This window comes from Lycium ferocissimum, chromosome 10, assembly GCF_029784015.1.
Source record: "Lycium ferocissimum isolate CSIRO_LF1 chromosome 10, AGI_CSIRO_Lferr_CH_V1, whole genome shotgun sequence".
Lineage (NCBI taxonomy): Eukaryota > Viridiplantae > Streptophyta > Magnoliopsida > Solanales > Solanaceae > Lycium > Lycium ferocissimum.
The window spans coordinates 45375776-45401551 of NC_081351.1; the positions used below are offsets into that span (position 1 = coordinate 45375776).

Consider the following 25776-nt stretch of genomic DNA (forward strand, 5'->3'; position numbering starts at 1 on the left):
AAAAGACGCCAGAAACTCTTGTAACGATTTTTTGTCCCCGCTTGAATTGGTTTTTGGCTACTTCATCGTTTTAATCAATTTGTTTGACAATCTTTCTTATTTTTAGTTTTATGTCGTATATTCTGATTCTTGTCTCTGTCTCCCTCTCAATTCACCACCCCCACCAAAAATATTCATAGAATTAGTGTTCAAATATATTACTAGCACCTTCCTCTGAAGGGCCAATAACAACCAGTTCTCCATTAAAATGGCGCAAGATGAAGCAGAGTCAACTCTAGAACTACCAGAGTGTCCAGTTTGTCTACAACAATACGTTGACGTTTCAACCATCCCACGAGTCCTTGCCTGTGGCCACTCCACCTGTGAAGACTGCTTGACACAGTTACAAAACCCCTTTCCCTGTACAATCCGCTGTCCAGCTTGTACTCAGCTTGTTAAACTTCCCAACCCCATTTCATCTCTCCCCAAGAACATTGATCTATTACGCTTCTCCAACACCTCAAAGAGTTCCAAGAACCATGTTTCAACCCAAAAATATGATAAAGATCATGTTTTTATCAAACCCCTTTTGTGGTCTCATGAGTTTTACTCAATTTGGAAAACATGGGTCCTACCAGAGGATAGTTTAGTCATTGAATCAAATGGTTCTGTGTGCTATGGGAAGGTTTTGAAGGTTTCCAACAGTGTTTCTTCTATGGGGTGTGTTTTGAAAGAGAATGAAAAGGTTAGTCTTCTTGAAATTGGATATTTTGCTGACTTGAATAAGGGTTCGTGTTCTAAGTTTGAATATAGTTATGAAGTGAAAGTTGTTAGTGTATTGTATGGATTGAGTGAAGGGGAGAGGAACGAGTTGGAGTCAATCATCAAAGCAAGTTTAGCACTTCATGTAATGTCTAAGGTTTATGGGTTTTGGTACAATATAGATAATCATTGTGTGTACATGGTCTCTGAGACATTTAGTGGGAGTTTGTTGGGGAAGATGGGTGTGTTAGGGAATGCGGTTTTTGAGAAAAATGCTGTGGAAAAGGTAAGTAATGCAGCTGAGATCGTGATAGTTAGTTTGGATATATGTCAAACGGTGAGTGATTTGCATTTGAGAGGATTGCTTCCGGGTTGTTTGGGACTTTCTTGTTTTGGTTTTGACAAGTTTGGCCGCGTTTATGTTGATATTTGTGAGGTTTTGGCAACAGGAAGGAGAGCTCGTAAGACGCTCACAGAGGTTGTTTTTGGGAAGAGCGGAACTGCTAGTGAAGATTTGTTGGTGAGATTAAGAAATAACATAGTGGAAGATTGTGTTTTTGTTAGTCCAGAGGTATTCTTTGAGTTGTCAAAACTGGATGGTATTGTGATAGAAGGCAGCTCAATGCATGATGTTGGATATGGTTCTGATATTTGGTCATTAGCTTGTGCAATCATTTCACTTCTAGTTGGTAAACCATTTACTGAAGAGATGCAGAATTATTTGAGTTATTTGGTTAATGCAGTAAGAGATGAAAAAGGTCCTGACTTTGTTAGATGGTACGTGGAGTGGAGGCAACAGATTGTAACTCTAATTGAATGCAGATTGGGGTCAGAGTTTATTGATATAAAGGAGATTCTCCTCAAATGCTTGGAATATAATCCAGCAAATCGGCCACTCATATCTGAACTGTGGAAAATATTAAGGGTCCTTGTGATCGAATCTGAACTTGATGAGGTAAAAGACTTAAAGCAGGAAACAAGAATGGAAAACATATGTAATTGCGTAATTCTTGGATACTTTTGTCAGTCAATTAATAAGGTTAGTAAACAGTCACCAAGGTGCACTGATGATGCTTCTGCTGTGGATAATGTAAACGGAGAGGAGGCTGATGGGGTTGGAAATTTCGGGGCTAATAAGGATGTTGTTGAGGGCCTCTCGTGTGGTCAAATGAAATGCACTGATCTAAAAGGACATCTTAATTGTATCACAGGGTTAGCAATTGGAGGTACAAGCACTGCTTGTTTCTCTTTGATACCTTAGTACTACATGATCTTTCTTAAGTTACTTGAATTACCAGATACTTGCAGTTTATTCATATTTGGTATTTGATGTGTGTATTGAAGCTTATTTTCTATGTTTTTGCATATTGCAATTATTCGCAACTTGACGATTTTAATGCTTATTTTATGTGCATTTTCTCTGCATAAAGCTTAGAGAAAATATAGACAATATCAATGCTTTTATAAATCTTGATTTTGGCTTTTGCTCTGCTGCTCGTTTCAGGTGGCTTTCTGTTCAGCTCGTCATTTGACAAAATGGTCAATGTATGGTCTTTGCAGGTAAACCTGTTAAAGCTAGTATTTGTATGAATTGTTCCATCATTTTGGCTAATAGGAATTTGGACTATATCATTCCTGGATCCTCTTTGTGGAATTAGCCTATGACCTTAGGAATTGGAATTGAAGAGATTGAAAAAGTTCTTTTAAAAATGGCACACTTAGATTAACACAAATGAATAAGAAAAGTTTTGGAGCTATTTTCGAGGAACTGTGTTAGGCTAGTTGACATATAAGTGCTAATCTGAGAATTTTCCTATTACTTTTACTTTCTTGATTCCACAACGCTGCTAACTTGGATGGCGGTTAGTTTTACTTTCTAGCTGCTTATGATTCTGGGTCAACAGGCCCGTTTTACGTATTCCAGGAATGCATAAATTAAGATAAACTGCAAAAACATGGAAAATGACAGGAAGACTAAAATTATCTCTTTAGGTGCTCGCTATCTCCTTTCTTCAAAAAGTAGCATCATTTTGCCTTTTGATTTTTTTTTATTCTTTCATACTTTGCAGTTTGTAGTTTGCCAAGTATGGAGCTGTAGATAGTCCATGCAATTTTTGGCTCACATTATTGACACACTAGTATTTTGGTAAAACTTAAAATATGATTTACATGTCCCCAACGTTTCTGTCTAGTGGTAAGAGCACATCACATTATGTGTGATTAAGGTTCACGTCATGGGTTCGAACACTGCCACAAACCAAAGTCTAGTATTTAAATGGAGAAGAGTAGAGGGGTGGGACCATTATCTACAGATTTCCAAACCGTGTGTCATGGCCTTGGGAATTTCTCGTTTATCAAAGAAAAGAAAAGATTTATCATGGTTTCTCTTTTTCTTTTATCTGAACTTAAATCCTATTACAGCACGGCTTTCACTAGAATACAGAGATATCATTCATATGGCATATACTTTTACTAGATAAACTTTTTCCCCTTTTGCTATCTCTTTATGAGCTTCCTTGAGTTATCCAACTGTTACAGGACTATTCTCATGTACATTCATTCAAAGGTCATGAGCAAAGAGTTATGGCTGTAGCTTTTGTAGATTATGGAGGACCACTGTGCATTAGTGGTGATAATGGTGGTGCAATTTGCATTTGGCGAGCTAGCACTCCATTAAGTCCAGAACCACTGCAGAAACTACAGGAGCAACAGGACTGGCGCTATAGTGGTATACATGCCCTTGCTGTCTCTGGAAGCCAATATCTATATACTGGCAGTGGTGACAAGTCAATAAAAGCATGGTCATTGCAGGCAATTTTCTGTTGCTTTCTAGTTGTGATTTAGTTTATCTGAGGCAGAAACTGAAATACTGCTCCCTTCCTCACTCTCCAGGATTACAGTCTATCATGCACTATGAATGGCCATAAATCAGTTGTATCTTCATTAGCAATATGTGATGAGGTTCTTTACAGTGGTAGTTGGGATGGAACTGTAAGGTTATGGTGCCTTAGTGATCATACTCCATTGGCAGTTTTGGGGGAAGAAGCACCAGGAAGTGTTTGCTCAGTTTTTTGTCTTGCTGCTGATGAGAATACACTCATTGCAGCTCATGAGAACGGTTTGACAAAGGTACTGTTTTGAATCCAAAGCAGATAAAAGTTTGTTTTGATTAGATTAGGATATTGAACAACAACCTCAATATATGGGTATCTAGAAAGTATAGTGTTCAAGCTTGTAGTAGTTTTGTTATTAAAAAAATTCAGTTGTTTTATTAGATACACTCATCCTTTATTGATTCCATTAGATGTGGTTTGACGATATTCTGGTGAAATCTGTGAAAGAACATGATGGTGCCATATTCTCTGCATACAAGAAGGAGAAATGGATTTTTACAGGTGGCTGGGACAAGACAATAAAAGTAAAGGTATGTGCACAACATATGATAATGGCAGTTTTTGTGCTGTAATCATGATAGCAGTTTTTGTGCTGTAATCATGTCTCATCTAAAGGCTCTCAGATTGGAGTTGGTTGATGATTTAATTTGAGCTTTATACTGTAATTCATGGTGCTTGGGTGTACTGGCTTAAAACAGTTGATTTTTCTTTATAGGAACTATCAAGAGATGGTGATCAGATAGATGCCGTTCCACTCGGATCTATTACATGTGATTCTGTAGTAACAGCTCTAATCTACTGGCAAGGAAAGCTTTTTGTTGGACAAGCTGACGGAGTCATCAAGGTATTGTCACACTAAGCTCCTTATTGGACAAGCTATTTGTTAACACCATTGGATGCCTCTTTGACAAGCATGAAGTCCTGATGTAGCTTATCAAATGTTTTCAGGTGTACTATTCTGCAGTTAGATAAATCCCGAAGGCACTTTTTTTTCATCGTTTGATCAATTATTTCTTTTGAGAAGCATCTCGTCTCAGCGAGCAATGGTTTCGAGTAACTAAGGAAGTAAAGAAGGAATCGGACAACTATTGGCTCCTGGGCTATTTACATTATCAAGAATAAGACTTAGTCATTTCTGTTGTAAAAACATGATAGTCTACATAGTGATTGATGCAGCAGTACTGTAAAAAGCACTCTGACTGAAGAAAGATGTATATGGTAAAGAGTATAGAGATTAGCATGAAATGTATAGTTTTCAACAGATGATCAATATGTATAGGTGATACTTGTCTCTGAATGAGTGAGATTCATGTTGAGATTGAACTATCTTCTGACATCTAAAACTTTTGTAGGCTGGAAGAATGGGAAACTCCTTGAATTTGAATTTTTTTTTTCTTTTTCAAACTTCTTAATTCCTGTATGCAATTATTTTGGCTAAAAATATTGAGTTCCAATCAATTCTTTTAAATTTTGCCTGAAAAAAAGAAATATACAAGGACAAATAGTCATTGCATCTAAAGTATAATAATAATAATAATAAAAAAAAAAATACAGTTGGAACCTCATAATTTGGCTAAAACCTTTTTTGTTTGACTAAAAATAATGGAGCTTCAACCAAATTATTTTACATATTTAACCCCAAAAAAAAGAAAAAAAGAAATACATAGCTGAAATAAAACGTCATTGCATCTAAGGAAAAATAAAAATAAAATTTAGGATAAGATATGCAATATATATTAAGAAGAAGCAAGAATTTTTTTTTACAAAATGGGAACAATATTTCATTATATATGATTACATTGTAATTAACGATAGGAAAATACTGCACTTAAAAGCCATTTTTTTTTCAAAAGAGAGTCAATTCATATTCTTTATCACGTCGACGCTCAAGGGGCTAAGACTATCAATCAGCCAAATCTAGTGGATAAATAAGTTAAAAATAATTTAGGTGTGCAAGGAATAAAACCTATCAAATTTGGAATAATGAGGTATTATGCAAAAAAAAAAAAAAAAAAAAAAGCCTACCTTCAAAATCGAGTCTTCCTACTTTATAGATTTGGCTAATATATTTAGTCGATTACTTTATGTTCGACGTCAAATTCAGGATCAAATCTAAAATAAAATTAAAATATACTGATAAAACAACCAAAATAAGAGAAAATTACACTGTATGTTAATTGAGACAATAATACTATCAAAATTGACCCTTTTTTTAATTCTTATAAAAAATACCCAAACTTTTCTCTTTTTGTGCCTTCTTATATGTTTATATATGTTGATATAAGTATCTGTATATGTTTGTATATATCTGTATATATTTGCATATATTTGTATATTTTGAGCTATTTTTTTTTATAATATAAATTTTGGGTAATTTTTTTCGCAATATAAGAGACTAACTTGTATATTTCTGAAATTTTGTCCAAAAATAATTACTACTACCACAACTTGTGTAGTATCCGATTGTGCATTTAAGAGAAAAACGTTAGCTGCTAAGCCGAGGCAAAGACAGCAGTGCAACAAGAATGGCTACAGCAACCACCAACACCGCACTATTGCCACCGCAATTTGGGCAGCAACAACGCCGCCCTTTATTCAGTCCTTTCTTGTTCAACAACAAGTCAGCTGCTACCTACCCTTTACTTGTTTTTTCTTCTCCTTCCAACACTCGCCGCCACGTCACTCTCTCTGCTTCTCTCTTGGTACACTACAAACACTCTTACCTGCTGCTTATTATACTCTTTTATCTTTTAATTCTTTGCAACTTACCTTTTTTTTTGTTTGACTATCTGTTATTTCTTGTACTTTTTATAGTATTTATTATCTTGTTGTAGTTAGTGTTGCTTTAGTATTTTGCCATGGCTACTTCACTTTTGTTATTTCTTTTCTTGAACTACTTTGATATGTTTTTTTTTTGCTTGAGCTGAGGGTCTATTGGAAACAGCCTCTCTACCTCCTGAGGTAGGGGTAAGGTCTGCGTACACTCTATTCTCTCCAGACCCCACTGTGTGGGATTACAATGAGTATGTTGTTGTTGATGATTCGTGTTATTGTTTATGCAACGCTTTTATTCATGTTTCATTCAATTCGAATTCGGTTCGCTTCATTTTTTTTTTCTCTGTCTTGTTTGTTTTAAAAGGAAAGAGCTAATGAAGTAAGAAAATCCTGGAGTGGTATTAGCAGCTTGAACAATTGGGTTGTAAAAGATTATTACAGGCTTGTTAATTCTGTCAATTCCTTCGAGCCGCAAATTCACGATCTTTCTGATGAGCAGGTTGGTTTCTCTAAACAAAGAAAGTTTCTTTTTTGTTTATCTTGTGTTATTTTGTCTTCTTTTCTTTTGTTTAATCTTATTGGTATTTTGTTGTAATAGTTGAGCGCAAAAACTGAGGAGTTTCGGCGCCGTTTGAGAGAAGGAGATACACTAGCTCATATTCAAGCTGGTCTGACAATATGCAATGCTTTATTTTTTTGGCTAATGAAGATTGAATCTTTTAGTTGAAAGGAATTAAAATTCTTGTTTTTTATCATGTTTGTTGTAATTTCTATCTCTAGAGGCGTTTGCGGTTGTCCGTGAAGCTGCAAAAAGGAAGCTGGGAATGCGCCATTTCGATGTTCAGGTATCTCCTGTGTAATTCTTGACCATGTTGATTATATAGCATAGCATATTCTTAAGGATGTTGATTTGTCCAATTCCACAGTTAATACATATTGCAGTTTTCTTATTAGAGAGTGGTCATGTGTAATCAAATCATACATGGATTTTGGTATAATGAAGTAGATATAAGAATAAACTACTTCGCGAATAATTCAATATTACATATGTGACGTTCTTATTTGTGCAAATTGATCAATTCTTCTGTAATTGGAATTCGTAGATTATTGGAGGCGCAGTGCTCCATGATGGGGCTATTGCAGAGATGAAGACTGGAGAAGGGAAGACCTTGGTGTCCACGTTGGCAGCATATCTTAATGCCTTAACCGGAGAGGGTGTTCATGGTATGTTTTGTTGAGTGTGTTTATGTGTATGTATATATCTACGAATCAATCAATCTATATATCTATATTACACACACATATACATGTAAATATTTCTCCATCCATTTCTACTCCCTTAGAAAGCACATTTGTCTGCTGTAGCTTCAGGACTGTGAATGGTATTCGTGGATGCTTGTTGAGTAATCTTCAATATCAGCCATTCAGGACATGAGTCGTTTCTGCGGGGTTTTACCGCAAACATAGATTAATTAATTAGAATTTGCAAATATTAGCATGGCTGTGAATATAGATAATAATTGTTGGTGTTTACTAATTTTTCTTTTGGCATCTCCTTTGACAGTGGTAACGGTGAATGATTACTTAGCTCAACGTGATGCTGAGTGGATGGGACGTGTCCACCGTTTTCTAGGTCTTTCTGTTGGTCTTATCCAAGTAATTTTCTATAATCAACTGTCTGTAATTTTGATGTTATATATTTTGATCTAGCATATATGTTTTCTCTAATTTTAATTTGCAAGTAGTTTTTGCGAGAATTGTGGTAATTCAAGGGTTTGGTCTTTTTATTTTTTATTTTAGAGACCAACTCTTAAAAATTAACATAGTAATTCTTTCTATGCACAGAGAGGGATGAAGAGCAAGGAGAGGAGATCTAATTACAGTTGTGATATTACGTACACAAATAATTCAGTAAGTTGTAGTGAGTTTCATGCATATTAGTTCATATATCTTTTCTCGTTTAATTTTTTGAAACTGATATCTTTTCTGGTTTATACTTCTTCATTTCTCTTAGTTGCTTAGCAAGTGAAGCTTTCTGACATCCTTTGATGGTCGATTTAGTTTCCTAACGACTACATCTTTCCTGCCTCCCTTGCTCCACCTTTTTCCCCCCTTTTTTTCCAATGGTGCAGGAACTCGGTTTTGACTATCTTCGAGATAATCTTGCCACTAACCATGAGCAACTTGTGATGAGATGGTAAATTGATAGACCCCTCTCTCTCTCTCTTGATAATCTGTGTGATGGTTCATATTTACCTTGTACAAACAGGCCAAAGCCCTTCCATTTTGCTATAGTTGATGAAGTTGATTCAGTCCTCATCGATGAAGGAAGAAATCCCTTGTTGATAAGTGGTGAGGTATGTCTCATTGTCTTCTTATATTGTCAAAGTACTGTTGATAGGATTATCCAAAATATATTAGTCCCTCCGTCCATTTTTGCTTGTCCCGTATACTGAAAATAGATGTCCACTTTGGAAAACCAAGAGATAATTTACCATTTCATACCTATTTTACCTTAATTTTAATTATTGAGTTGGAAACTTCAATGAATTGTTAGTGGCTCCACAACTTTTAAGCATGTTTGCTTGATTTCAATCATTAGATGACTTAGCAATAATTAGGGGTGGTATAGTAAGATTGTCATTCTATTTATGACTCCTTAAGGGGTGTGTCAAGTCAATACATGACAAGTAAAAATGGACGGAGGGAGTAGTTTTTTCTTTGTTTCATCGGAAAGTATTGACTGCACGAGTTTTTGGCTAGTTGGATATCATAATTTTCAGTGTACCTTGTTTATGTTTGCTTTCTTTATTTTTCTTTGTCTTTTACTTAATTATTTTTTAAAATTTCTTTTTGCCTTCTATCTCAGGCTAATGAGGACGCTGCTCGTTACCCTGTTGCTTCTAGATTAGCTGAGTTGCTTATTAAGGGTCTTGTGAGTTTCAAGTTTCTGAGTTATCCCTTTAAAACTTGAGCTCTGTGGCAACATTACACATTAAATGATGTTTACTTGTAATATCAGCATTATAGCATAGAGCTTAAGGATAATTCGGTGGAGTTAACTGAGGAGGGAATTGCACTTGCCGAGATGGCCCTAGAAACAAGTGACTTGTGGGATGAGAATGATCCATGGGCTAGGTAAATATCTACCTTGTTGTTCTGTTTGCTTCCTTTGTTTTCCATTTTATTTCTTTAGTTAGATTGCAGGTACTTTTGTTTTAACTATTACATCGAACACTGCAGATTCGTCATGAATGCTTTAAAAGCCAAGGAGTTCTACAAGCGCGATGTCCAATACATTGTTAGAAATGGGAAGGCTCTTATAATCAATGAGGTACTTGCAGAAGAAGTCCCCTCATTAAATATGATTGTGTTCTTGGTCTCTTTTATTGTCACTGATGATTTTAATTTCATTTTGTTTATTGACTTCCCTTCCTTACTCTATTCATTTTAACCCTTAAGGTAGAATTGTTAGGTGTTTTTCAACCATGAAGGGATAATGGTATGGTCAGTATTAAGATAATGTCATGATTATCTCTGTTTTTTCTTTTAACGATTGTCATTCGACCTGTTGTTAATAATTTTATTACAACAACTACGTCTCAATTCCAAGCAAGTTAGGGTTAAGAAACCTTCAACAACTGCGGTTTTTAGGGTTTCATTTTCTCATATATCTAATGACTTTATGCAGACATTATTGAGTATTGGAATGAAATGAGTCCAAATGGAGAAAAAGGGATAGTGATGATTTATATTCCTGACCCTGCCTAGAAGTTCTCCATATATTTTCTACTGGCATGTGTGTAAATATATATATATATATATATATATATATATATAAAGACTCCTAGCAAATATTGGACCTAAAGTGAATGTACAAACATGACTAAAACTTATTTCTTCCATTATGTCTTACTTTTTGGTAGGTGTGCATGGATTCCAAGAGATCGTAGGTCTTTCTAGACAACTTCCGTCCATGCGATTTTAGATCTCGAAAACTACTCTAATAGTCTGACTAAATTCTAATCGTTGAGAATGGTTATCTAAAGAGCTCTGGTCATATTTGTTGCATGACAGATATTGATTTCCTTTCTTGGTATTAATTTACAGTTGACTGGAAGAGTGGAGGAGAAAAGGCGATGGTCCGAGGGAATCCATCAGGCCGTGGAGGCTAAAGAAGGCCTTAAAATCCAGGTACACTATCTCCTGCTGTTGACTGCTCCTTTCTAAAAATGGTTTCTTAAGTATATGCTAATTCTTCCTTTATTAAAAGTCAACGATCTATTCATTTCGTAGGCTGATTCTGTTTTCATTTCTAGGCTGATTCTGTTGTCGTGGCACAAATTACATATCAATCTCTATTTAAGCTTTATCCAAAGCTCTCAGGGATGACTGGGACTGCAAAAACTGAGGTGGGGCCACTCTAAGAGTCTCAAATATAGTTTATGCTTTAGTAATGAATTTCAATGTTTATGATACTTGTCATCTATATACCTGTGCACTGCAGGAAAAAGAGTTCTTGAAGATGTTTCAAATTCCAGTAATTGAGGTGCCGACAAATTTGCCTAACATTCGTAATGATTTACCAATTCAAGCTTTTGCGGTAAGATGTTTATCATATTCAATAAGTTTAATGAGGTTTTGGGAAAAGGAATATGTAACAAGTCTCTGATTTCAATTTGCATGCTTTCTATATTGTTATGCCTTCAGACTGCACGAGGAAAATGGGAGTATGTTCGTGAAGAAGTAGAGTTCATGTTTCGATTGGGTCGTCCAGTTTTAGTGGGGACAACAAGGTACTTCTGTGACGGATGTTTTTGGTTTGATTTACTGCTTTAAAGTTAAGAAACTGTTTAAATATTGGCTCTTGCATATGCAACTATCATTGATTATAACATTGCTTTTGAATATATGCGAGCAGACAGACGTACACACATATATCTCTATGTACATATATATTATTTTGAGGAGTTACTCTGTGAAGCATTTGTAGGTCTGCAGGTCTTATAGAAGAATTGGTAGATTTAATTGACAATGTATAAGTTTTAGCTTTTGAATAGGGGCACTGACTTTTGCTGTAAGTATGATTCTGTAAAGTGCTTAACTTAACATTTTTTAGGTGTTAAGTTATGGTTAATACAAATGGTTACCTTTGACTCAAAAAAAGGTCTGCAGGTCTTATATCTTTGACATCATAATTTGGTAAACACACCATCATGGTAAAATTTTCCCTATATGATGGATAGCGTAAATACTCATATATGAGCCTTTGGCTCGCCTAGGTGACCAAACCTCGATCGTTTTATCCTATCTTACTCGTCTCTCTTTCCCTAAATTCCCCTTTCATTGTTATTAGATGAAAAAGACAGTCAGATGTCAATGTGAAAACTGGAATCAAAAAAGTACTTGCTAGATGCTACTTGAGAGATTGATTAGTTTGTCTTATTCCTGTGCACAAGCATAACAGAGGGAAAATAATCAGTGAGAATAATTAGACTATCAGCAAGAGCAAAAGCCAACAGAGAGGATATAATATGTAGTCGAGTGGCCAAAAAGAAAAAAAGGGGAAAGACCGACAAAGAAAATGCAGATAGCAACTGTAGAAACTGAATTTCAATTTCTCTGTTTTCGTTTGTCCTGTCTTTTTTCCCTTTTCTCTATTTTATGATTTTTTTTTCAGGAGGGGGACATATAGGTTTATATTAGTGAAAATTCTTCTGTTAAATTTTTCTACAAAGAAGCATACTTTCTTAGGTCTGCTTGTTTTTCTACCAGGTAATACTGATTTTACTCGACAAGTTCTGATTTAAGCAATAATGGGGTTATTAACTTCACTCTGTTAGTTACTTTTGACACATATGAGGTCATCCTTTCCACTACAGAGAAAATAATATCTGCTTAAATTTGACTTCATTAGACGACCGTTTGATAAGAGTATTTGTTGCCATTTATTCCGTGCGGGTCTCTGTCTAGTAGCCTATAAAGTTTCTCTGAACTGCAATGCTGTTGGGCTGCTAGAAGTTTTGTTTTTGTTAGGTCTCAGTTAGTCATCTAATATTTGAATTTTCCTTTTTGGTCATCACATTTGCACATTTGCTGGCAATTAATGTTACTATATGTATATTTTGACTAATGCTAATTCGAATGCAGTGTTGAAAATTCTGAATACTTGTCTGACTTGCTGAAGGAAAGAAAAATTCCACACAATGTCCTCAATGCTCGTCCCAAGGTTTTGCAGAAATCTTGAACTCTACTTTAACTCATAATTTCAGTTTGGTTTGGTATTTTCCTACTTGCACATCTATACATGTGATACTATTTTGCTGCCTTTTGAGTGATTTTATCTTGATTCTTGCAGTATGCTGCTAGGGAGGCTGACACTGTTGCACAAGCAGGGAGAAAATATGCAATCACCATATCTACGAACATGGCAGGAAGGGGCACTGACATAATCCTGGGAGGAAATCCAAAGGCAAGTTGACATCTATGTGCTTTGACATTTTACTATTTCATATTTAGGCCCTAGCACCTGGAATGACATTCATAACTTTTCCATGATAAAGATGCTTGCGAAGGAAATTTTGGAGGAAAGTATACTTCCATTTCTGACACAAGATGTTCCTGAAGTTGATGTTGATGGAGAACCAAATTCTCAAAAGGTTCTTTTGGCATTTCTTTCCTCATCAAATAAAGAAGCAAGTACTCCTCCGCTGATAGTATTTTTGTATGTAGGTTCTGTCAAAGATAAAAGTTGGACCGTCATCATTGGCTTTGCTTGCTAAGGCGGCTCTGATGGGTTAGTAGTTTTGATCAACTAGTATCTCAAAGTCTAAATCAGTTTTAACTGATATCTTCGCTTGATCAATAGAAAATTTAACTGATAGCTTCTGATGAGTAATAGTTTAGCATCTTGATATTGATGTACTGACTTTTTTTTATCTGATAACTCTCTCTTTGTGGTTTCTGTTTGTTATATTCATTATCTAGCTAAGCACGTTAGCAAAAATGAGAGCAAGAAATGGTCATATCAAGAGGCGAAGTCTATGATATCTGAATCCATTGAGCTGAGTCAGTCAGTGGAGATAAAAGAGTTACAGAAGCAGGCTGATGAGCAGTCAGAATTTTACCCTCTTGGTCCATCCATTGCTCTAACTTATGTATCAGTTCTTGAGGATTGCGTGTCTCACTGTTTGAATGAAGGGCTAGAAGTGAAAAGGCTGGGGGGGCTTCATGTCATTGGAACTTCTCTGCATGAGTCCAGGAGAATTGATAACCAGGTGAGTTTTAGTTTGGTGTAGGACTTTCAAGGAGGAAAACTAACTTAATGCTTTTTGTCAAGAAAATAAAATAATGTAAACCTTTGTCCTTTTGAAATATGCTTGTTCATGTTGGAGAAAAATGAAAGAATGCTTTGAAAACTTTGTATTCTAATGAGTATAGCAGTTGTTTTTCTTGACTCGCCTAGGCTTATCGTTTTTATTAACTAGTTTATGTGTGGGCAATTTTAATACATTTTGGATGAAGTTACATATTTTCCTCTCGATTGAGCAAGAAGAGAGAAAGAGAGTGAGAGTTGCCCAGTATCTGTGCTGGTGAGAGGTAGCAGGTACCCTGTGGAATTAGTCGAAGTGCGTGCAAGCTTTCCCCGACACCATGGTTATCCAAAAAAATAAAAAGTGTGTATGTGAGAGAGAAAGAGAGATATATATGCATCTACAGATGGCTGAAAATGTTTCTCGACTCTTCTTCTTTTTTTGAGGTAAAGGTAACTTTGTATTTACACAAAAAACTCATCATTCAAAAGTGATGAGGTAGGATCTTACAACCCACAGTGGGCAGATGTTATCTCCAAAAAAATAAAACTTACAGTTGTCCTATGAAATCAACTAAAGTTTCTACTTCCCCCACCATATCCTGTTTGCACCAAAAGTAAAGTAGGCTGAGACACTTTATCTTGATCTTCTGAATGTTGTTGCTAGTTCCATCATAACATCTTGCTTTCCTTTCTTTCCATAAAGTCCACCAAATGCATGCTGGGATGGTTTCTCGACTCTTCTTTTCCTTCTAAATATATGCGAGACACGATGTAGGTTTTGTTACCTTTGTTGCTTGGGATTTATCTCCTCACCAGCCTTGCATTTGTGGAAGTTCTCTTATTACTGTATACCTCTATCCTTTTAGTTTACTTGAAAATCTTTTTACTGCATAACATGCTCAACGGTCAAACAATTCCTAGGAAATACAAATTCTCTTCTAAAATAGGTTAAGCGCTTGTACAATAAATTGTTTTGGATAAGCCTGTCATTTACCAAGGCCAGTGGTGCTTAATATTTGATGCTACGTCTGTAGTCAGCCTATAGAATGAAAGCTCCCTATTTTGTTCCTTGCTTCATTGAGTCTTCTTTGCCTCATTTACTGTTTGCAATTTGTTTTGGTGGGTTTGGAGCATGGATAGATGAGGGTAACTTTATAAATGATCCACCTTGCTGTTCTGTGATATTTTGAGAGCAGAATAAGATTCCTAAAAAGCAACAATAAGGAATGTTAATTTAGCAGTTGTTAATCATGACAAATTGTGTTTATGGAGGTGAAATGCTCATTTGATAGTTGCCAAAAAGAAACTAGAACAGATCATTAGTTTACTGGAAGTTCATCTTAATGACAAGGATTTTTATTTGGCTTACAAAGTTTTTCATTTGCAGATCACTTTTCTTTGTGGTCTAGCTTTGCTACTTATTTGTCAATTAGTTGAAGTTTCATTTTGTAGTTTGACTTGATCTTTTAAGCTGTAAGATTTTTTCACCTTTGACCCATCAGATACCTTTTTTTTTTTGGCTTTACTAAAGTTGTTTTGAGACAATAACTACAGGAGCTGTGATTTTAATCAATAGTAGTATATGGATTCATTGATGAGTCTCAGAGAAAAATGGTGATTGCTTATTAACCTTAAGCCTTTTCTCTGTGCGAGCCAAATCATCAGCTTGCCCATATCCAAAACGTGGTTTTCTTCATATAAGCAACAGGCAAAATACAGACACAAGATGACCGTCAATTTTTTTTGACTAGGAGTTTAGGGTCAACAAATAGATGCTTACCATAGTGTTGATGTGGAGTCTCTACAGGACGGGTGTGGATACAACTTTGTACCTGATAGAAATGTGAAATGAAGACACAAAACTGTTGAAAATAGAAGGATAATGCATGATTACAAATTGGACATATACTTTGTTCTAAGTATATAGTCTTCTGTTTGGCCTAAATTGATAATTATGTGCTACCACTACACTATGATATGCACCTTAGAAATTTGTACTAGTGCTTCCTAGTTTAAAGTTGGCTTAATGTACATGGATGCTCTGTCAAATAATTTGTATCTTGTCTGGCAAGGACTCCATTGCAATTTATTTAGCGGTTGAATATTTTTTCCTTGTGTGTGTGGTTGTTTCATCTCCCTTCTTTTTGTTAGTCTTCTATCATGGTGACTTCTGTTACAAGCTTGAACTTTCATAATAGCTAATTTTTACTGTAGAATGCCAGGAACTTAGTTCTGCCTTGTTCGATCATACCTGTTGAGCTCGTGTAATGTCAGTTTAAATGGGTGATGCAACTCATAATGGCATGTTCTTCAAATTCTTTTTTATGATGTAACTTTTTGGTATTGCTTTACCTTTGACGTGTTAAGTTGTTAACCATGTATATTGATCTATAAGTTGTGCTTGTAGCTTCGTGGTAGATCAGGCAGGCAGGGTGATCCTGGATCAACACGGTTTATGGTGAGGTAAGAAGCCATATTAACTATAATCCTTCCTCTTCAATACTTTGATCATGAGGTACATTAGAAGTACTTAACTGTATCTTTGTTTTAAGAAGATAATTACACACACACACATACATACACGAGTTGGCTTAGACAAGAGGGGGTTGCTGAGATGGTAAGCACCCTCCACCTCTAACCCGATGGTTGTGGGTTCGAGTCACCAAGGGAGCTCAAGCTCCTGGGGGAGGGGTTTAAAAAAAAAAATTTACGAGTTGGCTTTACTTGGAGGCGAAGGAGAAAATGACAAGAGGCGACATTATTAATATTATTTTAATCAAGTGTATATTACGTAACTCGGCATACATGTGCAACACACGTCCCGAGAAACTATATGTATATATACACACACACGTCCGTTTAAGAAAGAGTGGAGACTTTTGAAATTTGTGGGTCCAAACAAATAGATATTCGTATATCACACACACACTAGATATGGAAACTCTCCTATAGATTAAAAGGAAGAGTGTGCCTAAATTGGGACAACAACAACAACGTTTACGTGGCAAGCATAGGAAAGGTTAGATAAGGTAAACAATTCAAAGCAATTATGAAAATGAAAACAACGAAAGTGAATAAGCCATGATAAACCATTCTGCAAACAGACACTCGCACAAATCAAGGGGCACAAAGTTTAAGAAAGATAAAGACTTTTGAAATTTGTGGTCCAACAAATTTTAGATATTCGTGTCATGTCTAACCATTGTAAATCATCTCATTAAGTCCATAGTAAAAGGGGAATTTTCTCCGCAAACATGCCCAAACCATCTCGACCTCGTTCTTGTCCTCCACCGAAATCTCGGATAACTTCATTCCTAATCCCTATCGCTTCGTGTTCCCACACATCCATCGCAAAGATTCTCATTTCCGCCACTTTCATCTTCCGAACGCGATATGGAAATGTGACATTCTTGATAGATTAAAAGGAAAGTGTGTCACATAAATTGGGACAAAGGGAATATTATTTTAATCAAACATATATTACATAACTTGGCATACACGTGCAACGCACGTGCCGAGAAACTAGTATATATATATAAATACATGTGTGTGCGCGCGTGCTTAAGCACCCATTCTCTTACCTAAACACTTACAATCTATACTGGAAGCTAGTAAAATATTGCAAATAGAGTTACTAAGCACCCAATCCGCAGAAATAGCAATGGGTGCACGAGTCAAAGAAGTGGACGAAACAAAATATTACTCCTTTTCTTTACGTGATTATTAGTGTCACGCCCCGAACCATTGCCTAGGCGTAGCACGACACTCCGTGCCTTGCTGCATCTGACCGAGCGAACCACATGGCTTGCTGAGACAACATAGGACATGAACTGGTGGAATACACTTTAAAACATGAATAGTCTGAATAAAACGAGTCATCATAATACTAATGAAAATACTGTTTAAACAAGATGCGTAAATAGTCTTAAAATATAATAATTACTGAGTCAATACTGGCTATACGACTCTAAACATCTGATACGACATAACTGAACTAGTTTATGAAACCTCTTACACGAGTCTGACTGCTAAACTGTTTACCGGGACAAGGCCCCCGGCATATCTTAACTGCATAACTGATAAGAAGTAAATAAATATAAAACCCTGAATGAGATGGGGCTCACCACTAGCTGATACGAGCAATAGTCCTAATGAGTAGATCCGTCGTCCTATAAATCAATCCTACGCATCAGAAATCGCAGCCCCCGTGCACAATAAAAAGGGGACGTCGTTACATTTGAATTGCACTGATATGTAGAGCAACTGAATGAAATAAACATGGCACATGAAATAATGGAACTGAAACTGTAAGCTGAACATGAACATGAGTATCATCTGACATGAATATATATATATATATATATATACACACATATAACATGAGTAAAGCATTTTAAGTGGGAGAGCCTTAGTATAACCGACATGTAACCACCACGTGAGCACGCGGCGTCTGATCTCTGCCTGATCAGCTAAGCCATCTCATACCTTACCGGGGTACGAGACATAAACATGACATGAATGGATCCAATAACCCGCATGGGTAAACATGAAGGAATTGTCCTAGCTGGGTGGAGCGATCCTTATCCTACGCTGGCATACGTAGTTTAAGGCTGTCTGAGTCTTCTCAGTAATCTATGCAACTCCCAACACATGAACGTGGATATAATTGGCTTAGAAGCCCATGAATTACATAAACATGGTTGTAAACATGATTCGTGAGTGTAATATAACACGAATCTAGGTATATAGTATAACTTTTATGAAAACATGGAAGCATGTAGAATTTCATGAAAATAGACATAATGATTCATATCTTGCATTTAAGAACCCATAGAATTCAAGACATGGGTATTTGTGGATTACATACGGATTCTCAACAACAAAAATGGAATGTCAAGAATACAATAACGAATTAGTAATAGAAACATGGTATAACATGATACTTGTAACTTAGGGTTATCATGAATTATAATAGAAACCCTAGGTTATGGAACTTCGTGTTTTCATGGATGAACGTGGCGTGGGGAAGAACAATGATGTTCCCACACGTGGATAGAAACCCTACATACCTTAATCGCTCCAAAACTTGTGAAAAGTCTGAATCTTTGTAGAAGAATTCCAAAAGCCTGAATGTTGAAATGGCTTTTCTTGAAAACCCTAGGTTGTTAACATAGGATTTCGCTTAGAATTTATGTATAATCATTAAAATTCACTTGGGAATACATGGGAGGGACTTAGATGTATGAGGATGAGGAGAAGAGAGAATGGTCGTTCTAGGGCTTGGGGATGTGAAGAATGAAATGAAAAAGCCTTAAAACGAAGTTTTGAAGTTGTTGTCGGACCTGTTTTACGCCCATTTTAGGCCCATTTACGGCCCGTAAATCAGATTTACGTCCCGTAAAGTCTATCGTAAATCAGTAAGTGTCTGATTTTTGGGCAAAAATTTACGGCCAGATTTACGGCCCGTAAATTCTGCCGTAAGTTGGCAGAACACTGTTTTAGTAAAACGGACATAACTTTTTGTACAGAAGTCCGTTTGACCTCCATAATATACCGTTGGAAAGGTATTTCAAAGATCTACAACTTTCATGAAGGAAGTTTTCCCAAATTCCATATAGATTTTTCCGTGTACTCACAGCTCACTTTAAGTGAGACCTGCTGCAAACTCACTTGAAAACATTCTCCGTAGATAGCTTCCGACTTTACTTTGCCCGAGGATTGTTCTTATGACTTGATTAGGTTTCAAACACCTTTCTACACTACTCATATTGGGTTCATTATACCCCCATCTTACTAGTCAAACCTTGGCCCGAGTGCATGAGGTGTTACAATTAGCAACTGTACGATTAAAAGTAGTTTAGCACCCATGATTTATTTATCCTGGGTCCGGTTGTTCGCCACTCCTTGTCTATATGTATGTTTCTGAAGTAAACAGTAGTTGGTGGTTCAACTACACGAGTTGTAAGCACTATGCATATAAAAGAACAAACAAGACAACATAGTTCTGTATTCTTGTATTAAAAGACAAAGCTCCTTCACACTTGTTCTTGATTCCTAGTTCAGGTTAAAGTTTCTGCATATTCCACAAGGTGTATCTGCATCAGATTTTCTGCAGTTATTTAAGCTCAAAATTGTACTCTTTGGCTTCTACTTGCCTGCAGTCTGATGAAAATATTCTTGGTTTAGCTGAAATATCAAAATTCTTGTATAAATTCACTTAATGTAGCTCTGCTTTTCATGAAAAGAACTGTGCATTTTGTGACTGACCCGTTACCCTTAAGTGCTATACTGATTCTAGCTACTTCTATTTATTACAGCTTGCAGGATGAGATGTTTCAAAAATTTAACTTTGACACTGAGTGGGCAGTGAACCTTATATCCAGGATTACAAATAATGAAGATATTCCAATAGAAGGTCATGGAATCGTTAAACAGGTGCTAAATAATCTCTGTTCGCTCTGTTTCTATCTCTGTTATTTAGTATGCTGTGGTTTTTCCCATTCTGTTTTTATGGATAACTATGGCTTGGCTACGTTTGGTTTCAGTGTTATTTCTGCTTTTCAAAGATACCCTTGTTTTTTTTCTTTACCCTTGTTTTTTTCTTTCTCTGACATGCTTCTAACGATGATGTTGAAACTTTGGTTACCTGTCAGCTTTTGGGTTTACAAATCAATGCTGAGAAATATTTTTTTGGAATACGAAAGAGCCTAGTAGAATTCGATGAAGTTCTTGAGGTATCTACTTCATGTACTGATATAGTTTCTGCTGTTTTGATGTCTTTGTTTCTCATTTCAGGATATTATCCCCTATTTTTGACTCATGAATGTGTGCATTTTAGTATTTAATCTACTGGTTGATTTTTATATAGATGATTCTGCATGAACATATTCTTTCCATATTATATGCTTTACTTTTTCTACTTCGCAGGTTCAAAGAAAGCATGTTTACGATCTTCGGCAATTAATTTTAACTGGAGATTTTGAAAGTTGTTCAGAGCACATTTTCAAGTGAGCCTCTTGATACTTATAGCATGATCGGCTAAGCTTCTAAAATCAGCTTATTTTGAGAAGTGCTTTTCAAAAAAGTACTTTTGGTGAGAAGCAGTTTGTGTTTGGCTAATCAATTTGAAAAACACTTTTGAGCAGCAATTAGTGTTTGGCCAAACTTTTAAAAAGTGCTTCTAAGTCTATTTCCTTAAAGGTGCTTACTTTTGCAGAAAGGCTACATTTTTTTAGCTTCTGAAAAAACAGCTTCTGCTATCCCAAAAGCATGGCCGAACAGTTATTAGTCATTTGAATGCTGGAACCAGCATCTCTAAACTGATCTATCTGCACTCGTGAATAGTATCTGAGTTTTCATATGAAGAATACCACCCTATTATTTGTCAGTTTCTTTTTAAATTGTGTTGATTCTTTTACTCCACATTATGCTGTATTGGATATAATAAGACTCGGATAATATATTCCCTTCATCCAAAAGAGGTTTTTGTTATCTTTTTTCTCCGCTCTAAAATGGTATCCTCTTTCCAAAAGAAATTATTTAACAAATTTTCATGTTACACAGGAGTACTTTTCCACTCTACACTACAACTTTCTTCTATTTCATCCTCCTAAACTACGAAAGTCAACATATGGCCGCACATGTTTTTTCATTGTTGAGATTTTAAACTCTTGCTTTGATTTTCTTCTTGGATCCTAGGTCTATCAAATTCGAAGGGAGGGAGTAATACTTTTATGTATTTTATTACTTTGTCATTTTGTTACGAGATAACTTTGACCAAGTCAACAAACTATGTGACATAGGGAGTATACTTCTACAAAATGCTGATAAGCAAATAACACGATGAGATCTTATAACATGATGAGATCTTTTTTATCAATGACAACCAGCATAAGTATAGCTGATATTGTGAAGATATCCCTTGTCTTATAAGTTAGATAGTATTTCCAGGAAATCAAGGATCAATACTTTATGCTAGATTTTGAAGTGAAATAAAATAATGACCTGTTTGGATGCTGATAAGAGACTTGCGTTGCACAATGACCTATACCCCTTAATGAAGGTATGAAACGGGGTACAAGTAGTGACCTCTTTTTCTTTTATATATTTGTCGCCCGACTTTCTCAGCCATATCTCTTGCGGGCTTGGTGATTTGATGATCCTATAGCAACCTCATTTTTTTTTTTTTAAACTGGTACTGTTAATCCTGTAGCAACCTCTTTTTCTTTTATATATTTGTACCCCCCTTTCTCAGCCATATCTCTTGCGGGCTTGGTGGATTGATGATCCTAAAGCTTAGTATGGGATATTAGATTAGTGGACGCAATTCTATTCAGCACAAAATGTTGTTAAAAATTCTATCTCAAGGAAAAATGAAGAGTTGAGCCAGACTTTGCATGAAGTTTGAGGAAATAGCCAACTTTTGTGTCATCTTATAATACTTTGTGACATTGCTCAGGGATTTTAATCAGTGGTGCTTTCACAGTTGGCTATCCAAGACTAATTTACTTATAATTCTTTTACGAAGTGAAAAGCCACACCATAAAACAAAATGATCAAGTTCTCTTAATAATTCTTTACCCTTAATGCCACGTTTAACTTGGTGCATGCAGTATACTATCCAAATGTGCTATGCTATTTTGAGGTGAAATTGCCCAGTATCTTGAAACACTATTTATGTGAAAATTGATGCATCTACTTTCATTGGTTTGAAACAACAACAACTACCATTATGCCTGAGTCCCAAACAAGCTGGGTCAGTTACATGAAACCGCACTGACCATGTTCTCCATTTAAATGAAAAGTACAAGATAGAAAAATGAAAAGTACTAGAGGTTCTCTATATTTCCTACTGGCATAAGAATCTCTAATACGGCTGAATCTCTAATACGGCTAAAAGACTCCTAGAAAGCATAGGACCTAAAGGAGATGTATTAACATTAATAGAATAAATTCCCAACTAATTGATATTGTCATATATTTTTTTTCTTCCATCGTATCGTATCTTTCTACATCGAAACCAAGAGACTGTTGGTCTTTTGAGATAACTTCCATCTATGTGATTTTAGATATACCTCGATCCCTTTTGACACCTTCACTCACCATGGTTTCACACCTATAGACCAGACAACCAGTGCATCTGGAGGTCGAAAGGCCCCAGTAAAATCAGGCTTAGATTTTCTGGCAGTTTGTCTTTATTTACTCTAGGTGTACTGTGGGGTTAGAGTCTTATATTTCTTGAACGGTGTTTTCTGGGATCTGTACATGGTGAAACAGTTGGAAGACATTATATATTCTAGCCTATTTCCCTCTGTTAGACCACTGTGATCAGGGTACTTGACTTTTAATGTGAGATCATTGTTCATTGTGCAAACTCATTTCTTTGTATGTGCACATTGTATTGGATTAAGATTTTCTCACCACCATTACAATTCTATGAAGATACATGCAAGCAGTGGTGGATGATGTTATCTTTAAGAGTGTTAATCCGCAAAAGGTAGCTAAACTTCTTCTCTGAACTAGACAAGTTTTTTATGATGCATTGCATTGTTCTGATCTTCTATTTTCTTTTCTCTCTGATGTTATTTTGCTAAATGTCATAGCACCCAAGTAATTGGTGCTTGGACAAAATCTTAAAGGAGTTCAAAGATCTTGCGGGCGAGCTATTGGATGGTAAGAGTGGATTCTGCAATAACCAGTTATGAATTTTGCAAGTTTGCATCATAAAGTTTGACCAGGAAATTATGTGTAGATTCATTTGCCGGGATTACCGAGGAAGCATTACTTAATTCACTTATACAACTTCGGAAGTTGCTATCTGTATCTATTGACAACTTTTCCCTTCCAAATTTGCCTCCAACTCCAAATTCTTTTAGAGGTATACGTGGAAAGACCTCTTCTTTCAGACGCTGGCTAGCTATATGCTCTGATGATTCAACCAAGTATGACCAATCTACATCAGTGAGTTCAATGATTTAAACTTCTTTATTGCAATCTTCTGATAACATAAGTCTGATTTCTGTACCAGGCATGGGAAGTACAGAGAGATGGTTAATTTCCTCCGAAAGTACCTGGGGGATTTCCTCATTGCCAGCTATTTAGATGTCATACAAGAATCTGGATATGATGCTGTATACGTGAAAGAAATAGAGGTAACATTTTCTCTTCAGCTTGCTGATGCTAATATGCTCATTCCCCATGATAAACTCATTGGTATGCTATCATATCAAGTTTGCTGGCCAGATGTGTCATTATCCGACTGTATGTACTCTTTTATTAAAAGAAAGAGGAAAAAGAATACTCTCAGGGTTTTGATCTAGTGGTAAGAGCGCAAAGCGTGATGTGTGGTTTACCCCACTAGTTTGAACCCTACTGCAAGCTTTGCCTGGTATTTAAGTGGGAAAAGTAGAGGGGTGAGCCCATTATACTTTTTCTTGGTCATAACCATGAAGAATGAAAAAAAAAAAGAAAAAAAAAGAAAAAGAAAAAAGGAATGTAAATTCTGGTGCTGGTGTAATTTTAAATCTTTTCAATGTTTAAAATATAAATAAGACCATGCCACTGACCAGAAATCCTTTTGCTTCCTGTTTGGTTATGATCTTATTTTATTTCTCTTTGATTGCATAATAATTGCCTCCCATATAGGGATTATATTATTGTCATAGAGGGTTTGGATGTGTAGTTTGTGCATATGCATCAGTTCAAGAACCTTATTCTCTAAATTGATTTCTTATGTTCTGTGGATTTAGAGGGCAGTACTTCTGAAGACATTAGATTGCTTCTGGAGGGATCATCTTATAAACATGAACCGACTAAGTTCAGCGGTATGGTATTTGCACATTGGTTAGACAATCTATGCTTTCCTTGATTGGAATTTGTTTATTGATTCTCCCTCTGGGTTCTTGGAACAGGTGAATGTAAGGAGTTTTGGGCATAGAAATCCACTCGAGGAGTACAAGATCGATGGTTGCAAATTTTTCATCTCAATGCTCAGTGCAACTAGGAGGCTGACTGTGGAGTGTCTCCTTCGCTATTGGTCATCTCGGATGGAATCTCAAGAGTTATATATTTAATTAGTTGCTGTCTTTTCACATGTTCTGTTGCTGCTTGTGTTCAGGTATATATATTCGTTGTAGGTTAACATGCTTGCTCTATCTTTGCTTCTCGGCTTGGCTGGACACTCCTCATATTATTTTTAGTACTATTATTTTTTCTGGGATGATGGTGGGGGAAATGGGGACGAGAAGAATGGGTTTTCTGAATTGCTTATTGTTGGTTGCTAAATGGTATGCGTGCAGGATCTTGGATTCTCACTACCACCTCCCATTCCGAGGGATGAATTTCCCCGTCTTATTCCAGCTTACTGAAGATGTACAGATGGCATGATCTGGATGCATAGCCTGACTTCATTAGCAACTTCTGCAAGTAACTAAAGTAGCATTTCTGTAGTACCCGAATGTCGTACTTTTCCCCCTCTTTAATTTAGTTCTGTTTGATATCCTTAGGTAGGAGCACTGGAGCTCAGGTGGCTGTCCTTTGAAGCAGGGATAAATTACCTCTGAACAGTATAGAGCATCTTGCACATACAAGGACTGTCAGAAAAAGACCAAGGAGATTCAGGAAGACAAAAGTAGGAAGATTCCTTTTTTTGAACTGTGTTGGCTAGTTAAAACTGTATTGACATGTAGTTTTTGTAGTTTCAAAGAAAAAAAAAATCCGAGATGTGGATAGGTGTTCAGTATCGCTTGGTCTAGCTCAGAAGGCGTTGAAGAGAGGCCTTTCAATTTGGTCAAAGGCACTAGGGATGAGCCATTGCAGATGGTGTCCGCCAAATTGTTGGCAGGGCTTGCAGAAATCTGAATGGCATTAAGCTGAATATCTATCATAGCATGCATCATTATCTATCATTCACAACCATATATCCTAGGACTTCAATTGCTCGAGCTTCTTATGTAAAGTGTAGAAATGCAGGATCTTGATCCTTGAGTTCAACCTCTCTGTTAAGTTATGTACAAAATAATTGGGAGACAAGTCTTCAAATTTGCCATATGC

The 25776-nt window shown here is 36.2% G+C and overlaps 1 protein-coding gene across 4 annotated transcripts; it reads left to right on the plus strand.

Annotated features, from left to right (window-relative positions):
• Positions 1-15: 15 nt before the first annotated feature.
• On the plus strand, positions 16-25730 carry LOC132034056 (protein translocase subunit SECA2, chloroplastic). 4 transcript variants are annotated; one of them, XM_059424278.1, is made up of 37 exons: positions 16-1967; positions 2246-2301; positions 3280-3552; positions 3634-3870; positions 4046-4165; positions 4351-4479; positions 6775-6909; positions 7009-7078; positions 7191-7255; positions 7514-7634; positions 7975-8066; positions 8256-8321; positions 8543-8607; positions 8680-8767; positions 9280-9345; positions 9433-9548; positions 9654-9744; positions 10521-10604; positions 10730-10822; positions 10918-11013; positions 11121-11206; positions 12561-12639; positions 12769-12882; positions 12974-13069; positions 13143-13206; positions 13398-13687; positions 16133-16188; positions 20043-20160; positions 20379-20459; positions 20653-20732; positions 23167-23221; positions 23328-23397; positions 23477-23666; positions 23753-23876; positions 24474-24548; positions 24636-24841; positions 25023-25730. In XM_059424278.1, exons 1-36 carry the CDS (start codon positions 248-250, stop codon positions 24795-24797), a joined length of 5523 nt encoding a protein of 1840 aa, XP_059280261.1. In that variant the 5' UTR covers positions 16-247; the 3' UTR covers positions 24798-24841; positions 25023-25730. The 4 variants fall into 4 exon arrangements, 2 of the variants coding, with proteins under 2 accessions (XP_059280261.1, XP_059280260.1); XR_009408932.1 differs by lacking the exons at positions 16-1967; positions 2246-2301; positions 3280-3552; ... (1 more) ...; positions 4046-4165; positions 4351-4479 and adding an exon at positions 6073-6337 and having other exon boundaries at positions 25023-25354; positions 25422-25730; XR_009408933.1 differs by lacking the exons at positions 16-1967; positions 2246-2301; positions 3280-3552; ... (1 more) ...; positions 4046-4165; positions 4351-4479 and adding an exon at positions 6073-6337 and having other exon boundaries at positions 25023-25149; positions 25230-25730.
• The last annotated feature ends 46 nt before the right edge of the window (positions 25731-25776 follow it).

What these genes read in the sequence shown, in the direction of transcription:
- LOC132034056 (XM_059424278.1), top strand. Translation starts at nt 248, where the DNA reads ATGGCGCAAGATGAAGCAGAGTCAACTCTAGAACTACCAGAGTGTCCA. An exon ending in CTGGGACTGCAAAAACTGAG is followed by an intron (nt 10,823 to 10,917) that starts GTGGGGCCACTC and finishes TGTGCACTGCAG; the next exon opens with GAAAAAGAGTTCTTGAAGAT. An exon ending in AATTCGATGAAGTTCTTGAG is followed by an intron (nt 20,460 to 20,652) that starts GTATCTACTTCA and finishes TCTACTTCGCAG; the next exon opens with GTTCAAAGAAAGCATGTTTA.